At 38.5% G+C, this 24,820-nt stretch overlaps 1 protein-coding gene across 3 annotated transcripts in view; it reads right to left on the bottom strand.

The window, feature by feature from the left end:
- Window positions 1-8,748: 8,748 nt before the first annotated feature.
- The window catches only part of BIRC6 (baculoviral IAP repeat containing 6), a 185,713-nt gene continuing 169,641 nt past the window's right edge, over window positions 8,749-24,820 (bottom strand). For all 3 annotated transcript variants that reach the window (XM_086743675.1, XM_086743674.1, XM_086743673.1), the window contains exons 68-74: window positions 24,674-24,784; window positions 23,288-23,505; window positions 22,346-22,507; window positions 20,739-20,816; window positions 15,788-15,976; window positions 11,869-12,003; window positions 8,749-10,858 (exon numbers count right to left, since the gene is read on the bottom strand). In XM_086743675.1, the coding sequence (XP_086599801.1) occupies window positions 10,679-10,858; window positions 11,869-12,003; window positions 15,788-15,976; window positions 20,739-20,816; window positions 22,346-22,507; window positions 23,288-23,505; window positions 24,674-24,784 (1,073 nt within the window). In that variant the 3' untranslated portion in view covers window positions 8,749-10,678. The remainder of the gene's footprint in view (window positions 10,859-11,868; window positions 12,004-15,787; window positions 15,977-20,738; window positions 20,817-22,345; window positions 22,508-23,287; window positions 23,506-24,673; window positions 24,785-24,820) is intronic.

Below are 24,820 nucleotides of genomic sequence, written 5' to 3' on the forward strand. Positions count from 1 at the left end.
CAGCACTTGAGAGAACACAGTGTTTGAGTTTAAAATGTTTTGGTGAGGGGAATTCATACTTGTTTGAGTCATTGTTTTTTTGGATCTGATTACGTGTTGCATCTCTTGAGAGTCAGCAGTAAAGATTCTGTCTTGGGGAGTTACACCACCCAGATCCTTACTGATTGCTGCCAAGGATTGTTCTCATTTAAGGTGCCATCCCGCAAGACGCCATTGACCCAGTATGCAGCTATAGATAATCCAAAGCACTTAATACTGCACGTTATTCTATTTCCTTTCCTTCTCCTGTATCAGTATTGACAAATTAATAAAGCTTACTGAAGCTCATCAGAAGGCAAGAGACCATGTAATCTGTCAGAACAAAGCAGAATTATTTTACTTGATTTTGCTTTTTTGTCATGATCAGTGGGCTCACACACATTAACACAGAAACACAGTCTCTCTTTTTATGAAGGATAAGAACAGAAAGAGGGGGAAAAATATTTATTGGCCATGAGGTGGTTGGTTTTTATTTTGAAGTGTCATGTGAGAGGCTGAAGGGTTCCCAAATAGTATGCAGACTTATGGGATAAGAAAGATTTCTGTTTGTTTTCTCTCTGTATTCAGGAGGGTACTTCACTGGTGATGGATGCATTGTTTTTTGTTTTTTTTTTTTTATTTCCTGGATGATGTACTAAGGTTACCCTGGTGCAAGGGTGTGTTAATGATATGTCTTACCCCCAAAATGTATTTCAGAGCACATCTAGAGGAATATAAAACTGGTGAGCTCATCAAGCTTAATAATAAAAATTAATAAACATCAGTGGTGAAGGGATTAGGTTGAATGCGCCAAGAAACTGGCCTGTTGCAATGAATCAAATGACTTTAAGAATCTATTAGAATCTATAAATAGACCTTAAAAATTTTACTTTTTTTTTTTTTTACAGAGAAGGAAACTGAGAGTTATAGGGTAAGTTTAAAAATTGCCAAGGTAGAGGAGCTGCAGCTGCACTTGCAGAAGCAGCTGAGCTGCCCAAACAGCTCCTTGCCTCTGAAAATGGGAGGGCTCACCACCCTGCCTCTCTACCTTCCCTCCATCCATGCTGCCCTGCCCCATTCTTGGAGGTTGCTCTGATACCTAGGAGATCCTTCCCTGGGCAGGACTCAGTTCCCGACACGTTCCTCTTTCCATCAGGTTAGGGATCACCCTGTTGCAGTGATGGCAGTGGTCAGATGAGCACTGGAGCTGAGGCAAGGAGAAAGGGACCGTGGCCATTCCCACGGCAGTGATCTGTGAGATCAAGTCATGCTATCGCGCGTGGCTCTGTGCTGTGCTTCAGGATGAAATGGATGATTAAAACATCTGTGTTAACTATCAAGCCTGCTTAGCTGTTTTACAGGTATGAACTGCTCTGACAAAATTGCTTCTCCTCTGGAGTCAGATGTTGAAGTAAAATTTGAACATTAAAAAAAAGAAATAATTAACCCATTCATATTTTTAGTGTTAGTTCTCTTTTGCCCAGACTAGGTGTTCTGCAAGATGGTATTTGTTTCTTTGAGGTGTCTGATTTGTAAATGAAGATGTGAAAGTCTTACGTGCAAAAAGCTGGCTTTAAAGGAGCTGATCAAGAAGCTGACGGTGCTACAGCCCTGCAGCCATGGTGCTTGTTAGAGGCTGTGAAATCCATTTTGAGAGCTGAATAAACGCTGAGGGGGCATCCAGCTTTCTGGTTTATCTGGATATGAACCAGCTGTTTTAAAGGGGACTTGCTTCTTTCATTGCAGCTGGTCTGTGTGGGCTGTGGCACCTCTGATGGATCAACTGTATGGAAAAGGAATTGCTACGCCTTACCCAGCGGGGCTGCGGTTACTGAGTATACCCACTGCTGCAGTAAGGAGTAGGGATTAAAGCTATGTGAAACATAGTGTTTGGTCTCTTTTCCCCAGTTTGTTTTTCATCTGTTTCCCCCAAAGGAAAAAAAATAAAGAAAATAGATAGAAAAAAAAAATGGTTTGAATCAAACCGAAGTCAGTAATTTCTTCTGAAGTTCAGATTGGAGAGATCTTATACAGAGAAACAGGGAGGAACAGCTTTGACTTCCAGGGTTTGTCACAGTCCTTTGATTTTCTGTGATGCCATATATATATATGTGTGTGTGTGTGTGTGTGTGTATATCTGTTCTACCGTGCTGTTGTAGGATTTCAGTAAATAGTTGCTTTTTGGTTAAGGTATAGACTGCAATTCAGGCAAGGTTGGTTGCTTTTGGGGGGAGAAATAAAATTCTGTTTCTCTCCTGCACTACTGTTTCATTGTTTGAGAATTGTTCTGCACGTAGCCAAATGCGATGCAAAGCTAATTTCAGTTAAGAGAATTTGTATGTTCAGCTATATGTACATGAACATGTAGGTATAGTGAACATGAAGTGCTGAATTATTGCTCAAAAAATTGTCCTCAAAAAGAGGAATGAAATTCTACAGCATGCAAATTGTCTTTTACAAATTTCAGAAAAATCTTACTAGTAGCTGTAGCTAGATTTTTATTCTAGAAAGGTCTTGGGTTCTTACTGCTCCAGTATTAGGTTATGTGTATATTTTCTCAGTCTGTAAAAGTGTGTCGGTGTCAATATAGAATTTAGGTCTATTTTATGAAAATTAAAACAAAATTTTTCTTCCAGCAGCTGACATCAATCATGGCCTGCCTTCTCCCCTCCCCCTCCTGTAACCTTTAATGCTAAACAATGTTCCAAAAAGAAAATTTATTAGATCACCTATTTAGATTCTCTGACATCATTCTGTCATGGCAATGAAGTGATTTACATGGAAAAATATATTACCTCTGCTTTTAGACAAAATGAGTTTATGATGATTAATGAGTTTACTGCAAGTATGAGAGAAACTGAAAGTGGCTGGCTTTTTTAAAGTGAAACATGACCTGTGCTCAGTTTTCCTCCTTATTTTCCTCCCCTGTTGTAAAATGGTTTTGGTTTTGAGTAAATTAAAATGTACAAATGGTGTCTTGTAACAGAAGTGTGCTATAAACGCAGGGTATCCATGGTAACATCACTGCACAACTGGAGCCAGAGACAAAAGGGAGAAAGCGATTCGCTTGACGCACAGAGTCTGAACTGCTGTGATGGCAGGGGACCTAGAGCACATATCCCATGAGCAGTCGTAGTCGTCGAGGGAGCTAGATGTTCAGGTTGGGGAAGAGCAGGGTACAGGGTGATCGTCTCCAGCTGTCCCTCCTGGTCAGCATTTCTGTGATTCTGTGATACAACTGACTTTGGGCAGAGGACTCCAGTATACAGAACAGTCGCACGAATGGCGAAACAGTATTTTAACAAGAAAGCAAAGAACAAATCATCTTTTCTGATACGTGCCTTAAAATGACACTTGGAACGTTTCCTGTAGCTTCGTAGAGAGCTGTCTTTTTCCTTAGAGGTCGTATAAATAACAAGTAATAGACAAAGGCCTAAGCTAAGCTGAGATGACGCCAAATAAGAACTCTGAAATATTTTCTTTACATATGCTAGCTGAATAAAACCCAAAGGCCATTAAGGCAAAAGTGGCTCAACTATGGAAATACTTAAATTTAGGAAAAATGTAAATAGTGGCATTTTTTTCCAGAGGGCTTATGGAACAAATTCAGTCTGATAAAAAGAAGGCAAAGGTTGAGGTGAACGCAGCTGGCAATTTAATCTGCATGGAAACTTTGCATCACTCACAGGATGCAATACTTGGGAATGAACAGCGAATAATTTCTGTAGGACAGATCAAGCTCGCTTTGCTGAGGGACCCCCCGATTCTGACCAGTAGGACGCTTAATCGCAGCCTACGATGAATGCTGGGGCACAGAGTACTGCTCTGTTGCCTCGGTGGAGCTGTGATGCATAGGAGGTCAGTGCGTTGCAATGTGGAAAATGAACCGTCAGGGGAAAATGAAAGCTGGATGAATTTACAGTCATGGTTTGTCCTTAGCGACACTGACTGGATAATGCCTGTGAGGGCACACTCGGCAGTGGAAAATCACTTGCTGTTGGATTCTGTGCCTGAAAACACATTTGCAAGTAAAAGCAAAAGTGTATTTAAAGTAGTAATTAAAAATATACTTACGCAAGTCATACTAACATTTTTAGGAAGACAGCAGTATCACAACAAGTATTTTAACTGTGTTATTTTTATTCAGATGATTAATCCATGCCTTGCATTAGGCATACATTGAATTTAGCATTCTACTGCTATTCTCTATAGGCAGTCTTGAAATTTCAGCACTCTCCTTCGTTGATTTCTGCTAGCAGTAGACTCTTGAGAGCTCTTGAAGATAGAACCATCTTACCTGAATTACGCAGTTGTTTATCAGGAACCATGTACTGTTGTTCTCCTATTCTTTGTTTAAATAGCTTGGCTTCTCCTCTAATACCGGTTATTGATGTTCAGTTCCCTGCTGTGTGTCGTTTGTTCACCTGGCTACTTGTTTTCTAACATGAATGATTTTCTTGAAGGATCTGCTGGAGAAGAGCGGAAGGAGGTTTAACACATCAGTGGGCAGTGAAGATACAGAAGGATATTTTGTACTCCGGAGTACCTCTGCTTCAGTTTCCATTTGCTGTCATCAACAGCAATCGTTTGTGACTGAGCGTATATTTGTAGTGTTGGTTTCTGGGTTTTTCTTTTGTTTTGATTTTTTAAACTAGATTGAAATCTGTATTGAGCTAAATCATCACTTGGATGTAATTTCCACCTGTGTCTTCCTGTTCTGTCACATGGATCAGGCGGTCTCTGTTAGACCCCTCATGCTGTCAGTGTTTCGGCCTCCCAGGGTGCTGTACGACAGCAGGTGCTCCAGTGCCTGTGTGACCTGCCTGCACACTCTTGCCTTTAGTGACCATGAGGCAGATGGGAGATGTGTTGAGTTGAATCTGGAAGAAATTTTTTTTTCCCTAGTTTAGGGCTTTTGTAATGCTCTGGGATTTATCCAGAATCCCACACGCTACGGCAAAATTCAGCCAGTCAGATGGTCGCGTGATTTCTCTTGTGCCTGCTGCTGGGCTGGAGGCCAGCCCCTCTGAATTTCATGTATCAAACCAAGTTCCACTGTTTGAGTCTGCCTCCAAATCCAGTTGAGATTTGCCCAGTCACAACTTGGTAGTTGAGAGGATGGGTCCTGTTGGCAGACATACCATTTCCTTTCCAGCAATCCTGCTGTTGGCTATTAGTTTTTGATCTGCCGTGTCACCTCTGTCTCCTCTTGAACCATTGCCACGGTATGGTGCCAGCAAACATTTGCAAGATTTCCAGGACAGCCTGAACTGTAGCTATAGCCAGGACGGAGGCTGGGATGTGCATCGCCCCCACCCCGCCCCCCCCAGCATTTTTGTTTTTCCCATTTGCTGTCTGGGTAAATGTGAAAATGCTTAACAAAGCAACAGAGGCAGTCTTTAATGTCAGCAAAGTTATTTTTTTTTATTATGAGATTTCAATTTGCTTTGATTTTCTGGTTGTTTTTTTTTTTTTAAAGATAGGTTCATATGTTGCTCTTGGGGTACTGGGATGCGGTTGCTTTCTAGCCATAGAGCTTTATGCAAAGAGTTTATGAACTACTAAAGGCTTTGTGCACGTCTGTGGATATGGGTCAGCAGGTGCAGAAGAGAACAATGACGGAGGCGCAGGAATAAAAATGCAGGATGTAGCTAAGCTGGAAGTATGGAGCACAACAGTGGCAACAGGAAAGTGACTGCAGGTTTTTAAATGCAGTGAGATGTGATACGGTTCCTCATGTGAAACCATGTCTGACTCATTCCTCTAGCAACCTTAGTAGATCAGCCTGCTTGTTATTTTTGCAAATACATACTTATATTTGGTTTAAGTGTAATTTTGGGCATTACTCTCAAGGTTTAACAACTTCTGTTATGTGCAAGTCTCACCACAGTTACCTCACTTGTAAAAGTCTTTGAGGTGACAATAACATGCCTTTTTTTACTCCCAAGAGATTTTTTTTTTTTCCTTCTTAGGGCTCTGCTTGCACTGGTTCTCAAGATTAACTCAGCTATCTTCCCATCAGAAGCAGGGCTGCCACACGCCATGCATCGTTTCTGACTGATAAAGAACCTCCTTTCCTTTCTGGACCTGTAACTAAACAATCTTAAAAACAAATTTTTCCTATCTGAATTACAGAAATGTTACCAACTCTAGCATTAATATTATCTAGAATCTAGACATTTGAGAATGATATTGTATTATTAAATGATATAGATATTATAAGCACTCTTAATGTAAAGGATAAGGCGCATTAATACAGCTGGAGAACTAAGTGAATCAGGTTATCACTTTTCAAGAGCCAGAAAGTTGCTTCTGAGGCAAGAAGCACAGAAGAGATTGCAGCCTGCAGAGAGGACAGGTCACAATATGCAGAACTCTGTCAATCAAGACGGAGCATTGTGTTTTGGGATTTGTTTTCTCTAAGCCTTTATTAAAAACAGGCGGTGGTGAGATTATTTTAGAGCTCTACTGTAGTAATTCACTGGGTAGATATTGTATTTTCTGCATTCACATTCTAGGAGAGTAAAACAACAGCAACAACAAAATCTCTGAAAAATGGAATGTTTTCACCTGTGATTTATTTTAGTAATTGTGGAACTTACTTTTATACCCATCCAGCTTACTGTACTTTGGAAAGCTCATCTTCTGATATAAACTCCTGCACATTCCACCTAGTGATGAAAAAGGAGAGGGAAAAATAAAGCTCAGAACACTGTTTTTCAAAAAGACAACTGTCAGACCTGATGCATTTATACATATATAAATATGTACATGTGTATGTATGTGTGTATATGCATAGTAAAAACATTAATTGAGAACATATATCTGAAATAGCTGTTGTACATTATACTTATTCCTTATGGTAAGATCAGTATAAATTTGTGTCTTCTTTCCATTGAAAAAAATGCTTCTAATTTCTGTTTTCCAACTACAGAGTTGACAGTCCAGAGAAGTGAGTCCACATGATGGTGACTGGCTTCTGGAGAAATAAGGAAACAAGGAAAGAACACTTCTAAACCACACTAATACAAAAGCAGGGAGGGAAATAATGAAGACACCATGCCTGAGAAACTCCAACTAAAAACCTCAGCCTAAATAATTCTCCTTCACAGGAGCATAGTCCTGGCTTAAATGTAGGCCAGCTGGATTTGTGTTCAGATATTTATGAGTAAACAAGGTAAATTAATAATATGGTTGGTTGTTTATCAAATTGTTTGCCTCAGGATGTAAACCAGAACATTTGTTTATGTAACACCAGAAACATTTTGGGGAAGGAAAGCTCCCCTAGTAAACATCCTATGTATAGGATTACACAGTTGCATGGAAAAAGTACTGTTTTGTAGTAATGCTTTTTAACAATGTGATTACTACTAGAAACTGAATGCCTTACTTGATAGACCAAGCAGAGGTTAAAACCATCGTAAGTAGTGTAGTACATTTATTTCCTGTATTGTAAGGGAGCTTTCTTTTTTTTTAAGTAAAGATGTCAAGCTCTACGGTTGCTTGACAGATCATCATCCAGCCACAGTGCTGATGACAGACCCACGCTGAAGCTCCCTAGAAGCTCTCAGTGGCCCAGTGCCTTATCTGTGTTGGCATGATTGTACCTGCTGCAAGGAAACCTCCTCAACAGGCCAGCAGAGGCGCACAATCTCTATTATGTCAAAGATTTAGAGAAGTGAAGCAGTAAGAAAGCCCAACAGGCTGCTATAGACCCAGTCAATCTATAGTCACAGGTACGTTATTCTGCTGGTACCTAACATGTAATCACTGGAGCAAAATTTGAAGTTGTTCACAGGGTTCTTATGTTTCAAGTTTTCTTCTTTATTTCTAGATTGTCCTCTGTTTTTTTCCAGTATAGCAGTGGTAGGATTACCGAGCAGCATTAATCCATACATTTATGTACATCTTTTACCCAAAGGAAATTCCAGAGGAAACCACCAAATCTTGCAGAGGTATCGTTCCTGTCTGTGTTCGAGGAGTACCGTGTCTACAGCTGCAATGCAGAACAGTTGTTTATGCACAGCAATCACTATAACAAGTGGTTTGCTCTCATGGAGCACAAGGTCCCATCGATTGCTGAGCTGTTCCCTCCTCCACAGATAGCGTAGATTGAATCAGTCAGAAAAGCTCAGCATTACTGTCTGTGAAGCACCAGGAAAGACTATTCACTTACTATGTGGTGTGCTCTTCCTTTGGCAGTGGCTAGAGCGATTCCAATGGCTCCTAACATCCCGCTCTACACTGTGTGGCAATGGGTCACTGGGGAATCTTGGGCCAAAGGCAGTACCAAAAACCATGGGGTAAAATTCTAGAATGGTCTAATTAGCAGTTTGCAACCTTTTGTGCTTTTCAAAAGAATTTGTTGATTTTTAGCTTTTTCTACAAAAACAGCATAACAGTTAAAACCCAGGACTTAAAAAAAAAACCCACTGAGATTTATCTACACAGGTTTCTATTCAGTTTGATAAAATGGTAAAAGATGAGGGGAACTGGTTAAAAAATACGCAGTTGTCTACACACCTCATATGGTTTTCTGTGATTTTGCTGCCCAGTAACATAGCTACCTTGTGTGTTCTATCTAAATACTGCATCTTGTATCTGTTGCCAGGTTCAAAGTTTACTTACTAGACTGTAACATAGGTTTGAGTTATTAAGGACCGAATCTCTGCATTAATTTGGTACAATACTGTTCTAGCTCAGGCTCGAGCAAAAAAATGATAATTGGTATGTGGGTACAAATTAGAGTTTAATATCCCATGCAGCTGTTTACATCTGCTTAATTAAGCAGCAGTGACTTCACATTAGCATTGCTATGATACCACAAAGTACACACTAGAGAAAAAGGTACAATCGTGTCAGCCACCCTCTTAATGTCAAATCAATGCAAGTTAAGTACTTTTTATTTCAGTGTTGTTTTTTAATGGTAAAAAAAGTCTTCACGCTTAAGGAAGATCTTCAGGTCTGATACATTTGATTTTGGTACAAGTGCCAGGCTTTTATAAAAAGATGATACTCCTGTAGGCAGACAGTTTAAGCGCTAAATGAAGAGCTCTAATGGAAACCACTGAACTTAAATATAGTTGGAAGTCAGCGGGTAATTTTGCTTTTGGAGCCTTTACAAGAGTATCACAGTCATTTTGTACAGTCATAGAAGGTAAGGAAATACTCATCCAGGGAAATGCAGTGCTGTTTAACACTGATGAAGTCCTAACACTTTGAATATGTCGCATAAACTCTTTGCTTCATGTATTTACCAGCAGCTCTGGCACAGAGCCGCTTGTTTTGCTTTTTGATGAAGGATCCCCTGAAGTAACGCAGACGTGCCTAAGTTGGTAGATTGAGAGGGACGTACAATCAGGACAGGCCTTGGATTAACACAACGTATCAGTATAACACAAAAATTGTACTTTGGTCAGAACTATCAAAGTCTGTTAACCATCAGCATAAGAACACAACCTCAGTTGGTGCCATTTTTAATGATTAGAAATAATACATTGTAAAACAAAAAGTGAAAAAACTTCCAGCGTGATACGTATAAACAAACAGAAAACAAAAACCCTTTGTTTTTGCCTGATTTATAGTATTATAATACAACAGATCATTAGTCTGAGGTAATACCAGTAAGAACTCTTTAGTCCTTCAAGGACTGCTCAAAAATTAAGAACAGCGATAGTAATGCATGTTATGTTAAAAGCCAGACTTGGTTATTAAATCAAGCAAATCCCGTACCCTTTTTGGTTAGGGATCTGTGGTTGCAAATATAAAATTGGAAATAAGTCTGTACAGTAGGAACTACAGAACATTAGAGCCCTGCCTGGCACGTCATTAGCCTCTGTCAGTACTCAGAGTACAGCTGATTATGTAAAAATCAGACATTTCAACAGAGAAAAGACTTTGTTCCAGAACAGCCCTTACAAAATTTAGAATACTGTTAGTTTGCATAAAATAGCCAAATGAAAGATGAATTCAGAAGTCCAAATTTTGGCATGAGGTAAAACCATGTGCATTTATTTCACCTGCATTTTAGAATTAGTAAGCATAAAATTAAATATGTTGACTGTAATGAATTCAGTCATACAAGTGCAAGTCTTCAGCTAGAACTTATTTTATGGCAGTTTATTTAAAAAATGTACCAGTAAATCATAAAAGAGGGATCATGTCCATTTAACGTTTATTGAAGTATACAGGAGGTTTTCTTTAGAATCAAATATGAGCATGAATATATGGCCAAACGTAAAATCTATCAAATTCAGTGAAAATTTTCTGACTTTAAATAGTAGCTGTAAGAATGACCAATATATATTCTTTGTTACAACCGCCCTCACTCTACAAGTAAAAAAAAATAATAAACATTCAGTAAACATTCTTTCCTAAGGTAGTTTCCCTTATATATCAGTGATTTATCCATTTCTTGTATACATAACTTTTTAAACATACCAATCAGTGGTTCTCACATTGAAAAATAAAAGCACAAAAAAGTTTACACTCTTGTACAGGTAAATAAAAGATCATCTTGAATTAAACTGTATATCCTTAAGGGCATAGTATAGTTTCAATTTCATTACCTATTACATAATTAGCTTCTTACATACAAATATTGACATATTTGGCTTGTGCTTCAAAGCCTTTGTGTCTAGAAAGTCCATGTCAATGCAACTCATAACTTGAAATCAGTAGGGATATCTTTACTGCTGCTGGGTTTAACCTGTTCGTGCAACATGGTCTCTTCTGAGCTTGTTGTGGCACTGCATTTTTCTGGGGAGTCATCAGCGTCTGGATCCAATCCTTCAGGACAGGGGAGTTTTAGAAGTTCTTCCCGCAGCTGTGCTGTATGACGCTGAATATACAGAAAGCAGTCAGTGTGGAAGGCCACAGTTAAAACAACACTTTTCTCAATGTTAGACAACATAAGGCAAAAAAAGGAGAAAGTAGAAAAGATGTCAGTGTACCGCTTCAATGACTGGACAAACTTTTCCCCCGTACTCAAGGACTGGTACTTTCCTTGTAGTGACAGAATACTTAGCAAGTGGTGCTAGGGACAAACGAAAGGCAATAAAGAACTGCAGCAAACACGTGCATTGATATAAATGCTACGCTGTTTGTCTTGCAGTTGAGTCATATCTGTATTCTGTGATCAGGTAGGTCATACAGTCAAAACGTTGAGTTATAAAGAGTTCCTGGTCTTGATGAGATCTGTTACAGACAGATATACAGAGATTTGTACATGGATCATCATAACTAAAGGCAGCTTCATTGTGAAGACCAGTCACACGGAACGAATGCAAGTCTAGCAATAGAAAAAAAGAAGCCTTAAAAATTTTTTTTGTGCTTCTCAGGGGCAAGGCAAAAAAAAAAAAAAGCCTGTTGTCTGTGTGAACACAAAATACACAAATGATAGTGCTTGGCTAGAAAGGAAGAAAACACTATAATGGTTATAACTGTTGATAAAAGTTTAACACAGGGTAAAACTAATTGTAGTAGACCACAGCTTAATAACTGCGCTATCTATTCAAAATTTTATTTTCTGGAAAGGAATTGGTTGTAGCAGAACTGTATCAAACTCCCACCCACCCTTAGAACAAAATACACTCTCTGTATCTTACATAAGTATTTACAGAAAAATAGGGAGGACAGGTGCTAAAGGAAATTCAAGTTGTAGCAACAAATACTGAGAAAGTGGAGTGCACATAAACTCTGTCTCTTGACAGCTGGGAAACTTAGGTTTGTTTACATGTTTTAAAGTTGCTGGGGTTTTCTATTATTATTGTAAAACTCAGCTGCTGAACAATTTAATTGCCATTTGTCATCTTTGGATTAAAGAACATAAAATTATAAAACAAGTCTCACCTTTAGAGCTGCTGCATGATGGGACATGGTCCTGCCTACCCGTTTGTCACTGCTGTACTGCTGTATGTCTGCTATCCATTCCTCACACTGAGCCATGATCTCCACTCTTTTCAAGTAAAAATGTTTGTGGATGACCTGCAAGAAAATATTCCAAATGAATGTACAGTGTTCATTGTTTTCTAAGAACCCTATACTTAAACAATACAAAATTTGCAAGACCCCTATGAGTCTAACTGATAAAAGGAAAAAAAAAATCAGTATGAAGATAATTCAGCATTGAACCAGGCTGCAGATAAATGATGGAATTACTGTCCTTGGAGGTTTCCAAGATCCAACTGGAAAAAGCCCTGAGCAACCTGGTCTGAATTCAGCTGATTCTCTTTTAAGGAGGATGTTGGCCTGGATGTGTCTTCCAGTCTGTATGAACCTACGATTTATGTGCAGTCTGCCACTTTAGCATTCACTCATGTTATCTGAGTGAAGGGTAAATGAGTGCCAGAAATACAGTATCACACCATGGAAAGGAAAAAGTGATAGTGGAACATTAGATGTTCTCCAGTTCAAAGATGATCTTACTATGCAGGCACTATGTATGGACATTCACTTTTGCATAGGGGCAGGGCTACACAGATACAATATTAAGGTTTTTATTGTTGGTCTCACAGTCCTATTTCATTTAAAAAGGATAGGTAGGAAGTGTATGCACCATGTCTTCCCCTGTCACTAACCACTTGCTGCCTGAACAGAAAACGGGTAAGCAGAAACACTGTCAACAGTGTGAGCACAGGAACATAACATGCTTCTGCGTAGAGGAGGATCATACCAGCTGGTCTGGGAGAGGTACAACCGCAGTCACATTCCCTAGGCAGAGGGGGCACCTCTGGGGACACTGGAATTCCCCGGCAATAGTAGTTGAGCTGCCCACAGTTTGGGTGGGAACCAGTATTTGATCACACAGTAATTTTGATATTTCTGTACAGATTTGGGTTTCTAAAAAACAACCAATTGAAAGTTGTGAAACTCTGCTTAGTGTTGGCTTTGTCTTTAACAGTTTGCTAAAACTCTGCCTGGTGAAAGAAACAATAAAATCAAAGAACTTTTATTGAGCACAGAGAGTTCTTGGCAATATTGTAACATAATTGATAAAATCATATTTCCCTCTAGAGGTTAGAGAATCTAGCGATCTGTCTAAAGAAAAACTGCACATTGAAAGCATAATTGACTTCAATTCTGGATGCATTCCTTATATCCATAATGGAGCTTGGAAGAACTCCCAAAGACTGTGGCAGTTTAGATCTCCTGAGCCTACCTGTCATTTAAAACACTGAAGGGAAGACAGCTCAGATTTGGGAAGACAAAAGATCTTATGAGCTGAAGGATGTATCTTTCTCAGACCTCGGTTTTTCAGGATGCCTTGTTCCCTACAAACACAGCCCTACAAAAACCAGAGGTCTTAACAACAACCTAGTCCCTCAGGGACGTGCTCTGATAATTTACACAACAGACGCATTTTAATTTGGATGGGGCTGCAGACAGAATCCAGTGTTCTTCCAAAATTCAGCTATTGCATCAGAGAAAAATGTAATCCTTTTCCAGTGCACAAGTCCCATTTTTTGATATGTAAGGAAAGATACATGCCACATTACACAATGATAGGGAATATGTATTCGGAGAAGCAGAAAGGGAGTTGTCATGTTGCACAAGTTGATAAGGCACTGGGTGGGACCCCAAGCTTAAGCTTGTATGGTTGTGTTTTTAACAGAAAAGCAAGCTATCTCAGCCTCAAACTTCTCCCTACAGAAGCAGGTGATTGTAGCTTCAAACTACTTCTCAGAATCTTGAGGATTTCATCATACTGTCCTAAAGGCCCCACCACAGGCAAAAATAGAAAATTGTATCTTGGGAAATGAGGAAAACTGCAGTTACCTAAACCAGAACAAAACAATTTGGATGCAAAGCTTTTAAGTGTTGTCCCGTTCTCTTCTGTACAGCAAAACTCTTGTCTGTTCCCAGGTAACAGAAAGGAGTTTCAGATGTTCAAGATACCTCTGCAAACTGCTATACACCTCTTAATGCTGCTTTTCATTTACGTGGTATGTGTGGCTTAGCTTAACTCAGTCCTAGCTACACACCGCTTTTGGAAAGCTAGTCATTGTAGTGTCTTCAACAGTTGCCTTTTGGTAACAATGTGCTGCGCATAAGTCACCTGTTCTCACAGAATGACTAGTTTTCCATTAAAACACCACCATTTGGAGACACCGCATTACTTTACCTTCCCAAAGAAGGGCAGGATGTCAGCTTACAAAAGCTGCCTTTTTCATACAAGTAGTAGAAAAGCTAAGCTGCAGAGTAAGCACAATATCACTGAGATTCTTTTGAAGAACTAAAACCAAACTAGGATTCTTTAACCAACTACTGTAATATTGCATATCCTTAATTTCTGTATATGTGAAAAGAAAGATAGAGTGTTATTGTCAGGGAGCCCACCACCTTCTGCGATCTTCCATTAATTTAAACTTACTGTAATTTGAGAACATTTTTTGCAGAAGTGAAATTGGTACATTTAGCTAGAAAGAAAGGACCTATTAGCAGAGGTTATTTGATTATGTGTCACAATATTATCTTTACCATGGTCTTCAACTTATTGAGTAAAACATTTAAGAGGTAATTTAGAACAACCACCATGTTTTTCTTCATTAATTCAAGACACTATAGTACACTGCACATCCTTTTCCACCTGCATGTGGATAAAATATTTAACTTGTCATGCAGGTGAAATGTCTATGGTTTCTTAGTTGACAAAACAGAGTCATTTTAATAGAAACAGGTTTTTGCATTCCAAAAGACGTTCTTATGGACAGCAAGGAGACTACCTTCTCACTCAGATGCCACACTTAGCAATGTGCATAATCCTAAAATACTTGTGCTTTTTCAGCATTTTATGCAGACCACTGAAAGCACAAGTGACGCTACAGGATGGTTCCACAGCTCAATTTAGAAGTGGTGACAGTTTTAGTAGTTTAGAGTAAAATGTGTTTTTCTCGAAGTATTTGCTGGTAGTACCACAAGGTGACTCATGTTTGACCAACTATTTTGTATTAATATTCATACAGATTCTCTTAGTGTATCCTCCACTCTTTTTTTTTTCTTGAATCCTTTACCATATATGTTCAAGTCCCTGAGATCTAACTGACCTACTCTGAGAAAGGAGTTGGACTAGAGACACTGAGAAGTCCCTAACAACTAAATTATTGTATGATGCCATGCGTGAGTTAGTCTATTTTCAGGAATGTAAACAAATTTGATTTCTTTCAACTAAGTTTAAGATTGTGTGAATGCATGAAGGTTAGTATTACTTTTATCAGCATCAAGACAGCTGTTTTCAAAGGCACAGCTTTCTAGTTTAGCACAGATGCTTTGTGGATCTTTCCATAAATAACATTCAGACTAGTAATTGTTTAAAAGCATTTTTCCAATTTGCATTGGTTTGGTGTATCCAAAGTGCGTCCTAATACTTGCTTCAAATTCATGTTTCTTGGAAAAATACTTCCTGTTAGCTCTGCTGACTAACAAACACCCATTTGCAGGGCTGATCAACTGTTTCCACATGGGATGTAAAAGGTACCACCTGGCATTAAGAATGAGCCAAGCGGTATGAACCGTGTTTTATCAAACTGTGCACCAAGCCTCCTTACAGGTCAGTGCCCATTTGTGTGCATTCCCTTTTCCCAGAAAGCACTCTGTGAAGTCAGGTACATCCTTATTCACTTCAGTCTCTAGAGTCAAGTACCCCTTGGATATAAAGAGGAGGCTAAACTGGACATCTCATGAATGAAGTTTCAAAATATTTGCATTATTCTTACCACTTGAACAAGATAAATACATAAACAAGATATTTACTGTGTTTCATAAAACCTACCTCCTTAAAACACGGCGATGGATTTCTGATTTGTTCAAGCATTGCCCACTTGACTGTTGCCTGTCGAATATTTCCATCATATTCTCTGGAGCTCTGGGTACCACTCGGGGTACCTCGTGATCGTTCATAACCCGGTTCATTAAAATATGGTTCTGCTACCAGGATTAGAGATTGGACAGACACTAACACCTGTTGAGAGAAGAAACTAAGTATTAAAATTGTGCCACCCACTTGTTTTTACAAATATACATAGCTTTGCTTAGGTTATATGCAAAACCACTTCTATGGCAAAGTAGTGTCATTTGTAATACAGGCCACTTGCAAGTAGGGAATGTCCGCGCTTTCAAACCGAAACTGTTACTACACATAAAAACCCTAAGTCCTACAACTGTGGCCTACAAATGAGACAATGACAAATATAAGTTAAAAAATAACAAAAATACAAATAACTAAAAGGAAATGTTTAAAGGAAGAGATGTCTGCACCCTTTTGTGAAAGAAAGTGTATTTGTTGAGTTCTCAGTCAACAATTCTTGAACTTTTCCTGTGGCTGAGCTTACTAATTCTTCTAATTCTGAACTAGATGGAAAAGGAACAAAGCAACAAACTACTGAAATTCATCTTGGTATTTATGCTCTCCCATTTTTTATTTAAAATGCATTAAATTGATTTATGTATGTTTTTAGCCCTTTAGTTTCAGATTTTACATACAACACTATCATATGCCATTAAAAAAAAAACCTCAGTATTTCTCTTAAGATAGGAAAAAAATGTTTTCAGTAGTATATCAACAAAGCACCAGCTATTCAGTGATAAAGAAATGACAATTTTCCCCCTTTCAATTTTATTATCAAGTACATGAGGGAATACATACAAGGCATCTAAAGATATACTCAAATATTCCTAATATAAACCAAATAATTTAATAGATACATAGGGCACTTAGGAATCCAAATGTATAAGTATTCCATATTCATTATTTGATAGCTTGCTAATTTTTCCAGTATTAGAATATTCATCCCTGTCAAGTCGTTGTACTTAATAAAAATTATCTCACTGCAAAAATGTTATTATATAGGTAGAAAGACATAATTGACTTTTTTTTTCCATTTTAAAATGAAGGATAGGTTTTTTAATGTACTTAGGACCAAGTCCAGCAAGAATTGTAGGGATTACAATTCTGTGACAGAAACCTAGTTCCAGAACTGTACAGAATTAAAAAAAGATAATTTGAACACTTATATTTCCTCAAATATTGTAAAATTGATGATATGTTACATGCCAAAGAATGGCATTTCCAGCACCTGGCATACTTAGATGCAAGACATCCACTGCAGCAGATCGGAAGTGTCAGGGCAGCTGCTTCTGGAGCTGACTCTCCTCCCAGCCTAGATATAATTTCAAGCTTGGAGCCATCCCCTAATTCAGCAGCCCAGTTGAATATGGAAGACAACAGTCCTCCTTTTTCTTGGAACATGCAGCTCACGTCAGATAGATACTGTGGCAGCGACAATTCAAGACTTTGGTTCCTTCCCAGGGCAGCGCCCCAACAAGCAGGTAGTTGTGCTCAGTGCTTAACTGTGGCATTCTCTTGGAGTTTCTCTTGTAGCTATGCCAGCACAAAAGCATTCCAGCCTTCCACACTCTCTGTGATGTGCACTCACTCCATGGACACAATGCCAAACCAGTAACTTGTATGAAAGCAACAGCCCAAGAATCAGTTCAACGACCCAGATTAATCTCAGTCCCACCATCATCTCACAGAAACACACCCTTATTCCTTTTGGTGCCGTGACACTTTCTGTTTGTAGCTGTGGTTGCTGTGCTTTAACTATAGCACGGAAGGGCAGTCTAGGGCAGCTAAGTCTTTGTCCTGACGGATACAGCACGTGGTTGTACAGTGGGAAATGTGAACTACCATCCCCTGTTGGGCTGAGAAGGAAAATTAACAAGTTTTTCTGTTTCCCAGGCAGGTGTTCCAGCTAGCTGCCGTTACACGGTATTGTGTGCACCATCACATTGTCTCTCATGCCTGCCATGCATTCAACTAGGAGCAGCCATGGCTACTTTGTTTTATGCTTAAAAATTAAAATATGGATAAATGCATTAAAATATACAGAATGTGTCTCAAATCAGGTCCCAGCAAGAAAATGGCCACTAATGACACTAAAAAGGCAGACTATTAATGCAGATGTGCTAAGCCAAGGTAGGGTACTTCAGGTCCAGCGCTTCAGATTTTGGTGATCCGTGGCCTTTACATGTGTCTGGAAGAAGCTGGGGTTTGTTTTTAAAATTTTATATTTTTTATATATATATATATATATATATATATTTAAACAGCTATGGTTGAGAAATTTGATACTATGCAGTATTGTACTTTCTTGGCCTTAGTAACCAGTTGTTATTTTGAATTATAATTGCAATTACTGAGAAACTCTAAACTGATCTATCGGTTTCATTTGGGTTATAAAAGTTAATTTCTCAAGTATTTTGAGTGGTCTGACAATAGTTTAATCTTTGAGCCAGAAAAAACATGTACTGCTTAGTTCTTTCCAAGCAATTTATTTAGTCCTACAGCTGTTTTCCATTTAAAAGCTATGAAGTGTTTTATTCCCAGTAAGGGGGAGGACTTTTTTAAACAGTTTTTTTTTTACTGTTTGCAAAATAAAACCCTAAAAAACCTTCAAAATTTGAAACTTAGATGCTGTATGAAATTTGTAACAATCAAATCCAACATTTTAATCTAAAAAAAAGAAAAAACTTCAGTGAAATAAGACCTCATAATACTTGTACCTTTCTACACTGATTTTATATACTTACAGCCCAAAATTTCAGTCCATCTCTTGATTAAGAGGTTTTATCTTGGGAATGTGACACTACGTAAGGAACCACAACTTAGATCTCCAAATCCTACTTGTCCCTTGAAGGGGGAGGGAACATTAACCTCCAGGGATGGAAATTCCACAGTCTCTCTTGGACACCTGTCCCAGTGTTTGATCACTGTCATAGTGCAAAAATTTTTCCTAATATTTAATAAAAATTTCCCATGCCCCATCTTGTGTCAATTGGTACTTATCCTAGTGCTCTGCATCTTTAAGAGGTGTCTGGTTCCATCTTCTCTATAGCTTCCCCATTGAGGTACTGAAGACAGCAGTAAGATCTCTTTGCCATTGGTTCAGCCACTTTTTCCAGCCACTTATAATCCATACCTCACCGATTTGGCTACAAGGGTACTGAGGGAGACTGCATCAGAGGTCTTGCTGAAGTCAAAGCAAGCTACATCCACTGCTCTCCCTTTATGCAGTGCCAGTCACCTCACTGTAGTAGGCAAGCAGGTTAGGCAGATGCTCTTCACTCCCTGGAAATCCACACTGGCTGTTCTCAATCACTTTCTTGTCTTTCATGTACTTGAAAACAGCTTCCAGGAGGATTTACTCCGTAATCTTCCCAAGGACTTTGGTGTTGCTGGCCAGCCTGCAGCTCCCCAGATCCTCCTTCTTGTACATCTTGAAGCTGGGTGTCAGAGTGGCCAGGAAGCTCCCTTCATTGTTCTGACCTTTCAAAGAGGAGAGCTAGTGGCTCTGCAGTGACATTGCCTGGCTCCCTCGGCACCCCTGGATGCATGAGATTTGGTTCCATGAACATGTGGGTTCAATCAGCTTGAATACTGTTTCCTCTACTGTGGGTAATTCCTCATTCTGACAGACCCTTCTAGCCTCAGGGACACAGGAAAGCAAACCTTACCCCTAAAGAGTGAGGCAGAGATGACCTCTGCCTTTTCTATGGCCTTGTCAGTAGGTTCCCTGCCCCACTGAGCTGCAGGAAAGCCTAAGGAAAATGAGGTCTTTTGCTGCCACCATACTTGTAAGAAGCCCATCTTGTTCCTCTTTATATCCCTTGCCATTTTCAACACCAGCTGAGCTTTGGTTTTCCTAATTTCTCTCCTGAATGCCTGGCCAGTATCTTGATTTCTAACAAGGAGCCCATCCCTTCCTTCCATCCTCTGTACACTTTCTTTTTGCAGTTGAGCTTAGGCAGGAGTTCCTTGTTTACCCACACCAGCTTTCTGCCTCTCTTGCTTGACTTACACACACTGGAACAGACCAATCTCAAACTTTTAGGAGAGTGGTCAACCAGCTCTCCAAGGCCAATTCCCAAACTGAAATCTGTTATGCTGAAGGGTTCTAACTCTACTATCCTGAAAGAGAAACTGTACAGTCTTTTAGGATTTGGAACAGAAAATGTACCTTGTGCTACGTAGTAATTACTCCAAGGAAGGAATAAATTCAGAGAGCAGCACAGGAAATAAGCCATTGCAAGCTTTACTTTAATGTATGGGCTTATTAGTCAGTGCATTTATGCATGACATAAAGCTCAAAATTATAAGGTCTGTATGTCCTAATAAATTCTGGTCTAATTTAACACTAATTGCTACTGAACACAGTATACCTAACACTTTAACTCCCTTCAGCTTTATTTTATTAAGCTTACTTTTAGATTACTTTTACAGTTCGCACTAGTATACTTCATTTTTTCATCTCTCATGATGTGGAGCCTTTATTGTCTTTACTATAAATAGCTTGGGATAGAGACATTACATGAGTTCCAAGAGGTGATGCCATCTTCCAAACTTCTTTTTTTTTTTTTTTAAAGTAAAATATTTGAAATCATCCAAGCAAAGTCCTGGCAGTGCAGGAATGAGCTGCCCACATGAAGAGACACTCTTCAAGACAAAACCAATGGAAATATTTGTTGGAAAGAGCACCTTCAAGAACTTGTCTACCATAGTGTTTCATTTCTAGTGTTCCAAGGACATTTTCTGGACTTTTGTCTCATTTATGCTTATTTAAGAAAATTCTGGTTTAAAAGCACTAGAAAAAGAATCCTTAGGACTGACAGACCACTTACTACTTCTAAATGACACCTACTGAAGAGAAAGGAGAAATGCTCACCTGCAAAAAACTTGATGTTTGGGGATTCCATTTCTCTTCTGGCCTCCCATGCCATGTGTTAAGTATGCTTAAACACACCTGAAAAGGTGACATTATTAATACCACAGACAAATATGATAAAATTGTTCTGCTTGGGCAGAAGAGAATGTTAACATTACATTTAATTTATTAATAAACTTTTGTATAACTGCATTCTAAAAGAATTTCTTGTTTCTTGTGAAACAAATTTTAAATGAAAGCAGATAAAAGGTAGATAAGCAAGAACAGCATGTTAATAAATCAACGAGGCAAAGTAGATTACTTTTGTTTGAGAAAAACCTATGGATCCCAGTGGCTCCAAAAATGAATCATGAGTATGATCTGATTCTTTGCTTTCCTCTTTAAATACTGTTCTAACATTTACTGTTGTGGTTTTTAAAAGCAATCATTCTGCTTAAGCACATGGAAGGTGGCTTCTGTCAGGCAGACTATCAAGGAATTGAAAATACTCCTTAACTTTTATGACCAATCTGGACTTCAGGGTTGTCTGTGGAGTTCTTGAACCTTATCACAAAATGGAACAATCAAAGATAGGGAATGCAAAGAGACAAAATAAACAGAAGAAATTTAGAGGCGAGTATTTGCCACTACTTAATGCTAGACAAAGAAAAAAGGAGATGAATTACATCCTCTGTCCATATTAAGAGAAAAACCCGTGTCTAGTACTGGAAAGAAATATTACAGCTTATGAAAATAGGCAGCATAGGGAACCCATAAATGACAGTGGAATAAGGGAAAAATGTTAGCCTATAGATTAAATGTAACACACAAAAAAAGCTAAAGGAGTGCCACAGTGCTAGAGCCAAAGCTATTTTGTGGGTCTGTGCTTTGGTGGAGACATACATATAGCCATCTCTATAGCTCTGCAGAGAATTTCATGTGTGCTGATTTTTAATATAAATAGAAGTTGCATCTCCCTGATATGCACTTGACTTTTTGTTAGCTTCTTGGAGCCTTTAGAATGAGCCACAACATACCAAGGAGCTGGGGGGATGGAAAGGGGAAAGCTTGTTTATTTTAACTTTTAATATTATTTCCAAAAGGTTTACTGTTTTTGAGAAAACTGTCATTAAGTCCATATTTTAGACTTACATTTCCTTTTACAAAGGATATTGAGGTTAAGGAAAGTATCTTCCCTCAAGAAAAAGCACTTTTGCATGGAAAAAGAGACAGGGCGCTTGGCAAGCACATTCAATTGCAGCTGATATGAAGCATACTTTGTCCATGGAAAGGGCCCTGGATATTTCAGCTAGCCAAAATAGATTTCTGCCTAGTTAATTTAGCAAAGAAGGTGGAAGAACATTTTTCTTGGTCAAAATTACTTGCTTTTGGTCCAATCCAACTCATAAAGGCTTTAAAAAAAATAATCTCCTGAGACTATTCAGAAAGGAGATCATTCCCATTTGAAACTGTTAAATCATACTTCATTTCAGTTTGAAGACCAGTTTTAACGAAACAGCTTCCTCCAGTATGCTAGGAGCGGCTCATAATTTGACTGCAAAAGCAAAAAAAGTTTCATCCATTTCACTTCCTTGTTACACCTGTACACAAGAACAAAGTTGACCCACCTTGCCATCATTGTAGAGGTTTGGATTAAATCTCACGCTGTGGCCTCCAGTTGTTTCCAGATTCACAAGTGGAGGGGAATTAGGATAGTCTTGTGGAAAATACACATCAAATTCAAAGCAACCATTTGCATAAGGGGTGTCTGCAGGACCAGTAATGAGAACCTACAATTGCAAAAAAAAAAAAAAAAAAAGAAAACAGTTTTTTTAAAAAAAACCCTTATATTTGTCTCATAGTTGAGATTTTTATAATTTATATGAAGCATTTTATTTCCATATGCTACTTATCAGAAAATACCATTAGACATCATAATCATACGCAGGCTGTTAGTCTGTTCATCTTGATACTCTGGGTAACTGAACCTCTGCTAATGTTCATTTCTACCCCCTACTGGATGCTATTCATAGATTTTTAATTCAAACTTCAGGTCCGCAGATATTCAGTGTACTACTCCATACCCACTGCTTTTAATTGACTTAAATGGTTGTACGCTAAATACACTTTGACCATAATCATAGAATAGTTTTGGCTGGAAGTGACCCTAAAGTTCCAATCCCCAGGCAGGGACACTTTCCACTAGACCAGGTTGCTCAGAGCCCCATCCACCTGGCCTTGAATGCATCCACGGACGGGCCACCCACAGCTTCTCTGGACAGCCTGTTCCAGTGCCTCACCAATAGCTGAAGAAGCATGAACCTTGTCCTGTGAAGTCTCCTTGGCTAATAGAGCACTCCTGGCGTAGATGGACTCTCCCTGCCCCCCACCAAGTTACTGAGAAATCAGGATCAGACTCTAAAATACTACTACTTACATTAAAGTTTGGACAGCAATTAAAGTACACATTAAATACTTCTGTTTCTTTCTTAAGATTTAAGGCATATTCTTAAACATTTATATTCCAAGCTGAAAGAGAGGAAAAAAACCTCACAACTTTGCTACTATACCTTCATAATGTCAAGCCGCTCTTCATCACAACGTACAAAAACGCTGGATGAAGATGAGAGAGGCAGTGATGTTGAAAGAGTCACAGCTTCTTGAGCAAGACGTCGGGCTCTGGCCGCACTGTTGGCATCACTTGCATTTTTTACCTGAGACATGTAGTGGTAATTTACTTTAAAAACCAATTTTCCGTCATCATCCTCAGAAACCATTTCAAATGTATCTAGAAGAGAAGAAAATTTTAATGCATCAGGAAACAGCAAAGTTAATAACAGATTAGTCTTGGATACAGATTCTGAGTATTAAAATCAGGAAGTTTAGTTTGCATTACACTAAAGCAAAAAACTCCATATTTTCTGAGTTAATACTGATCACAGAAAGCAAGCATTAACAGCCCTGGGTCGAATTAATTTCTGCAGCAAATTAACAAGCTTTCATATGCAACTTGTCAGATGTACACCACTTCTGATTTGGGAAGCTACCGGCTGCTCCAGACTAGGAATATAATGATACTTAGGAATACGTAATAGTGCTAATAAAGGAATGAGTGTGAAGCGGAGTGCCAACAGTATTTACTGGTGTGGTGGCTGCAATGTTATTAAAGAATTATAAAAAATTACAGTGAAGCTAGTTTCTTTAATCACTTACTATGCAAAATCTGCAGCATGGCTGCCAGGGTGAAAAGCTACCATTACAAACTTCGCTACCTCCTATTGTTGGCAAACATTCCACAAACATTTGTGGGGAAAATCTCTTACAGCAAGGAAGTGTGATTGTGAATGCTGTCACTGCAACTCAAAAAATACTCATAGAATATGTTTTTGCAGTAATTTTATAGCTCTTTTTTGATGAGATGCTATTTGTTCTTTATGATTTTTTTTAACCTGTTCCCTTTACAGCCAATTCCCATCACATTTTCCAAATACAACATATTGCACTCCATGAAAGGACACAATGAAGTTTACTATGGTTTCATTTTAAAAGACATTTTGAGCTGAATTGTGTTCCATTTAAAAATAAAAGCTACATTAACAAACATATATATACAGTCATATGTGAGCTTTAAAAAAATCTACTAACATTTCAATATAATTTGAGGACTGAAAGAGTCATAAACCATTACTGGAATGAAAACACAAACAGCATCATTGAATTCATCTGGTCCCTTGAATTAATCTAGTGTACGCTTAAAACATTTCTTATTAGTTCAAAGAGAGCATTAGTTTGTAACCTGAAAATATAGGTATTTTTCCGTATGTGAAAAGTATCAGTGGTCACATACGTAAAAAAGTTGGTAGCTTTTAAAAATAATTAGGGATTCAATGCAACAGATTACATATTTCTTAGGCATCTGCTTTCTAAAACATAAATATTCACACTTCTCAACCTACCAAACTGGAGTTTTTTCATGACAGCCACATACTTTTCTTCAAGAGACCTTAAAACAGACAAAGGCTTGGGCTTCACAGCAGCCTTTTTGGAGTATTCAGCCATCTTCTTTTCTGTTACATAAAATGTGATGATTATTTGTAGTTAAC

This window comes from Chlamydotis macqueenii, chromosome 3, assembly GCF_036417535.1.
Source record: "Chlamydotis macqueenii isolate bChlMac1 chromosome 3, bChlMac1.mat, whole genome shotgun sequence".
Taxonomy (NCBI): Eukaryota; Metazoa; Chordata; class Aves; order Otidiformes; family Otididae; genus Chlamydotis; species Chlamydotis macqueenii.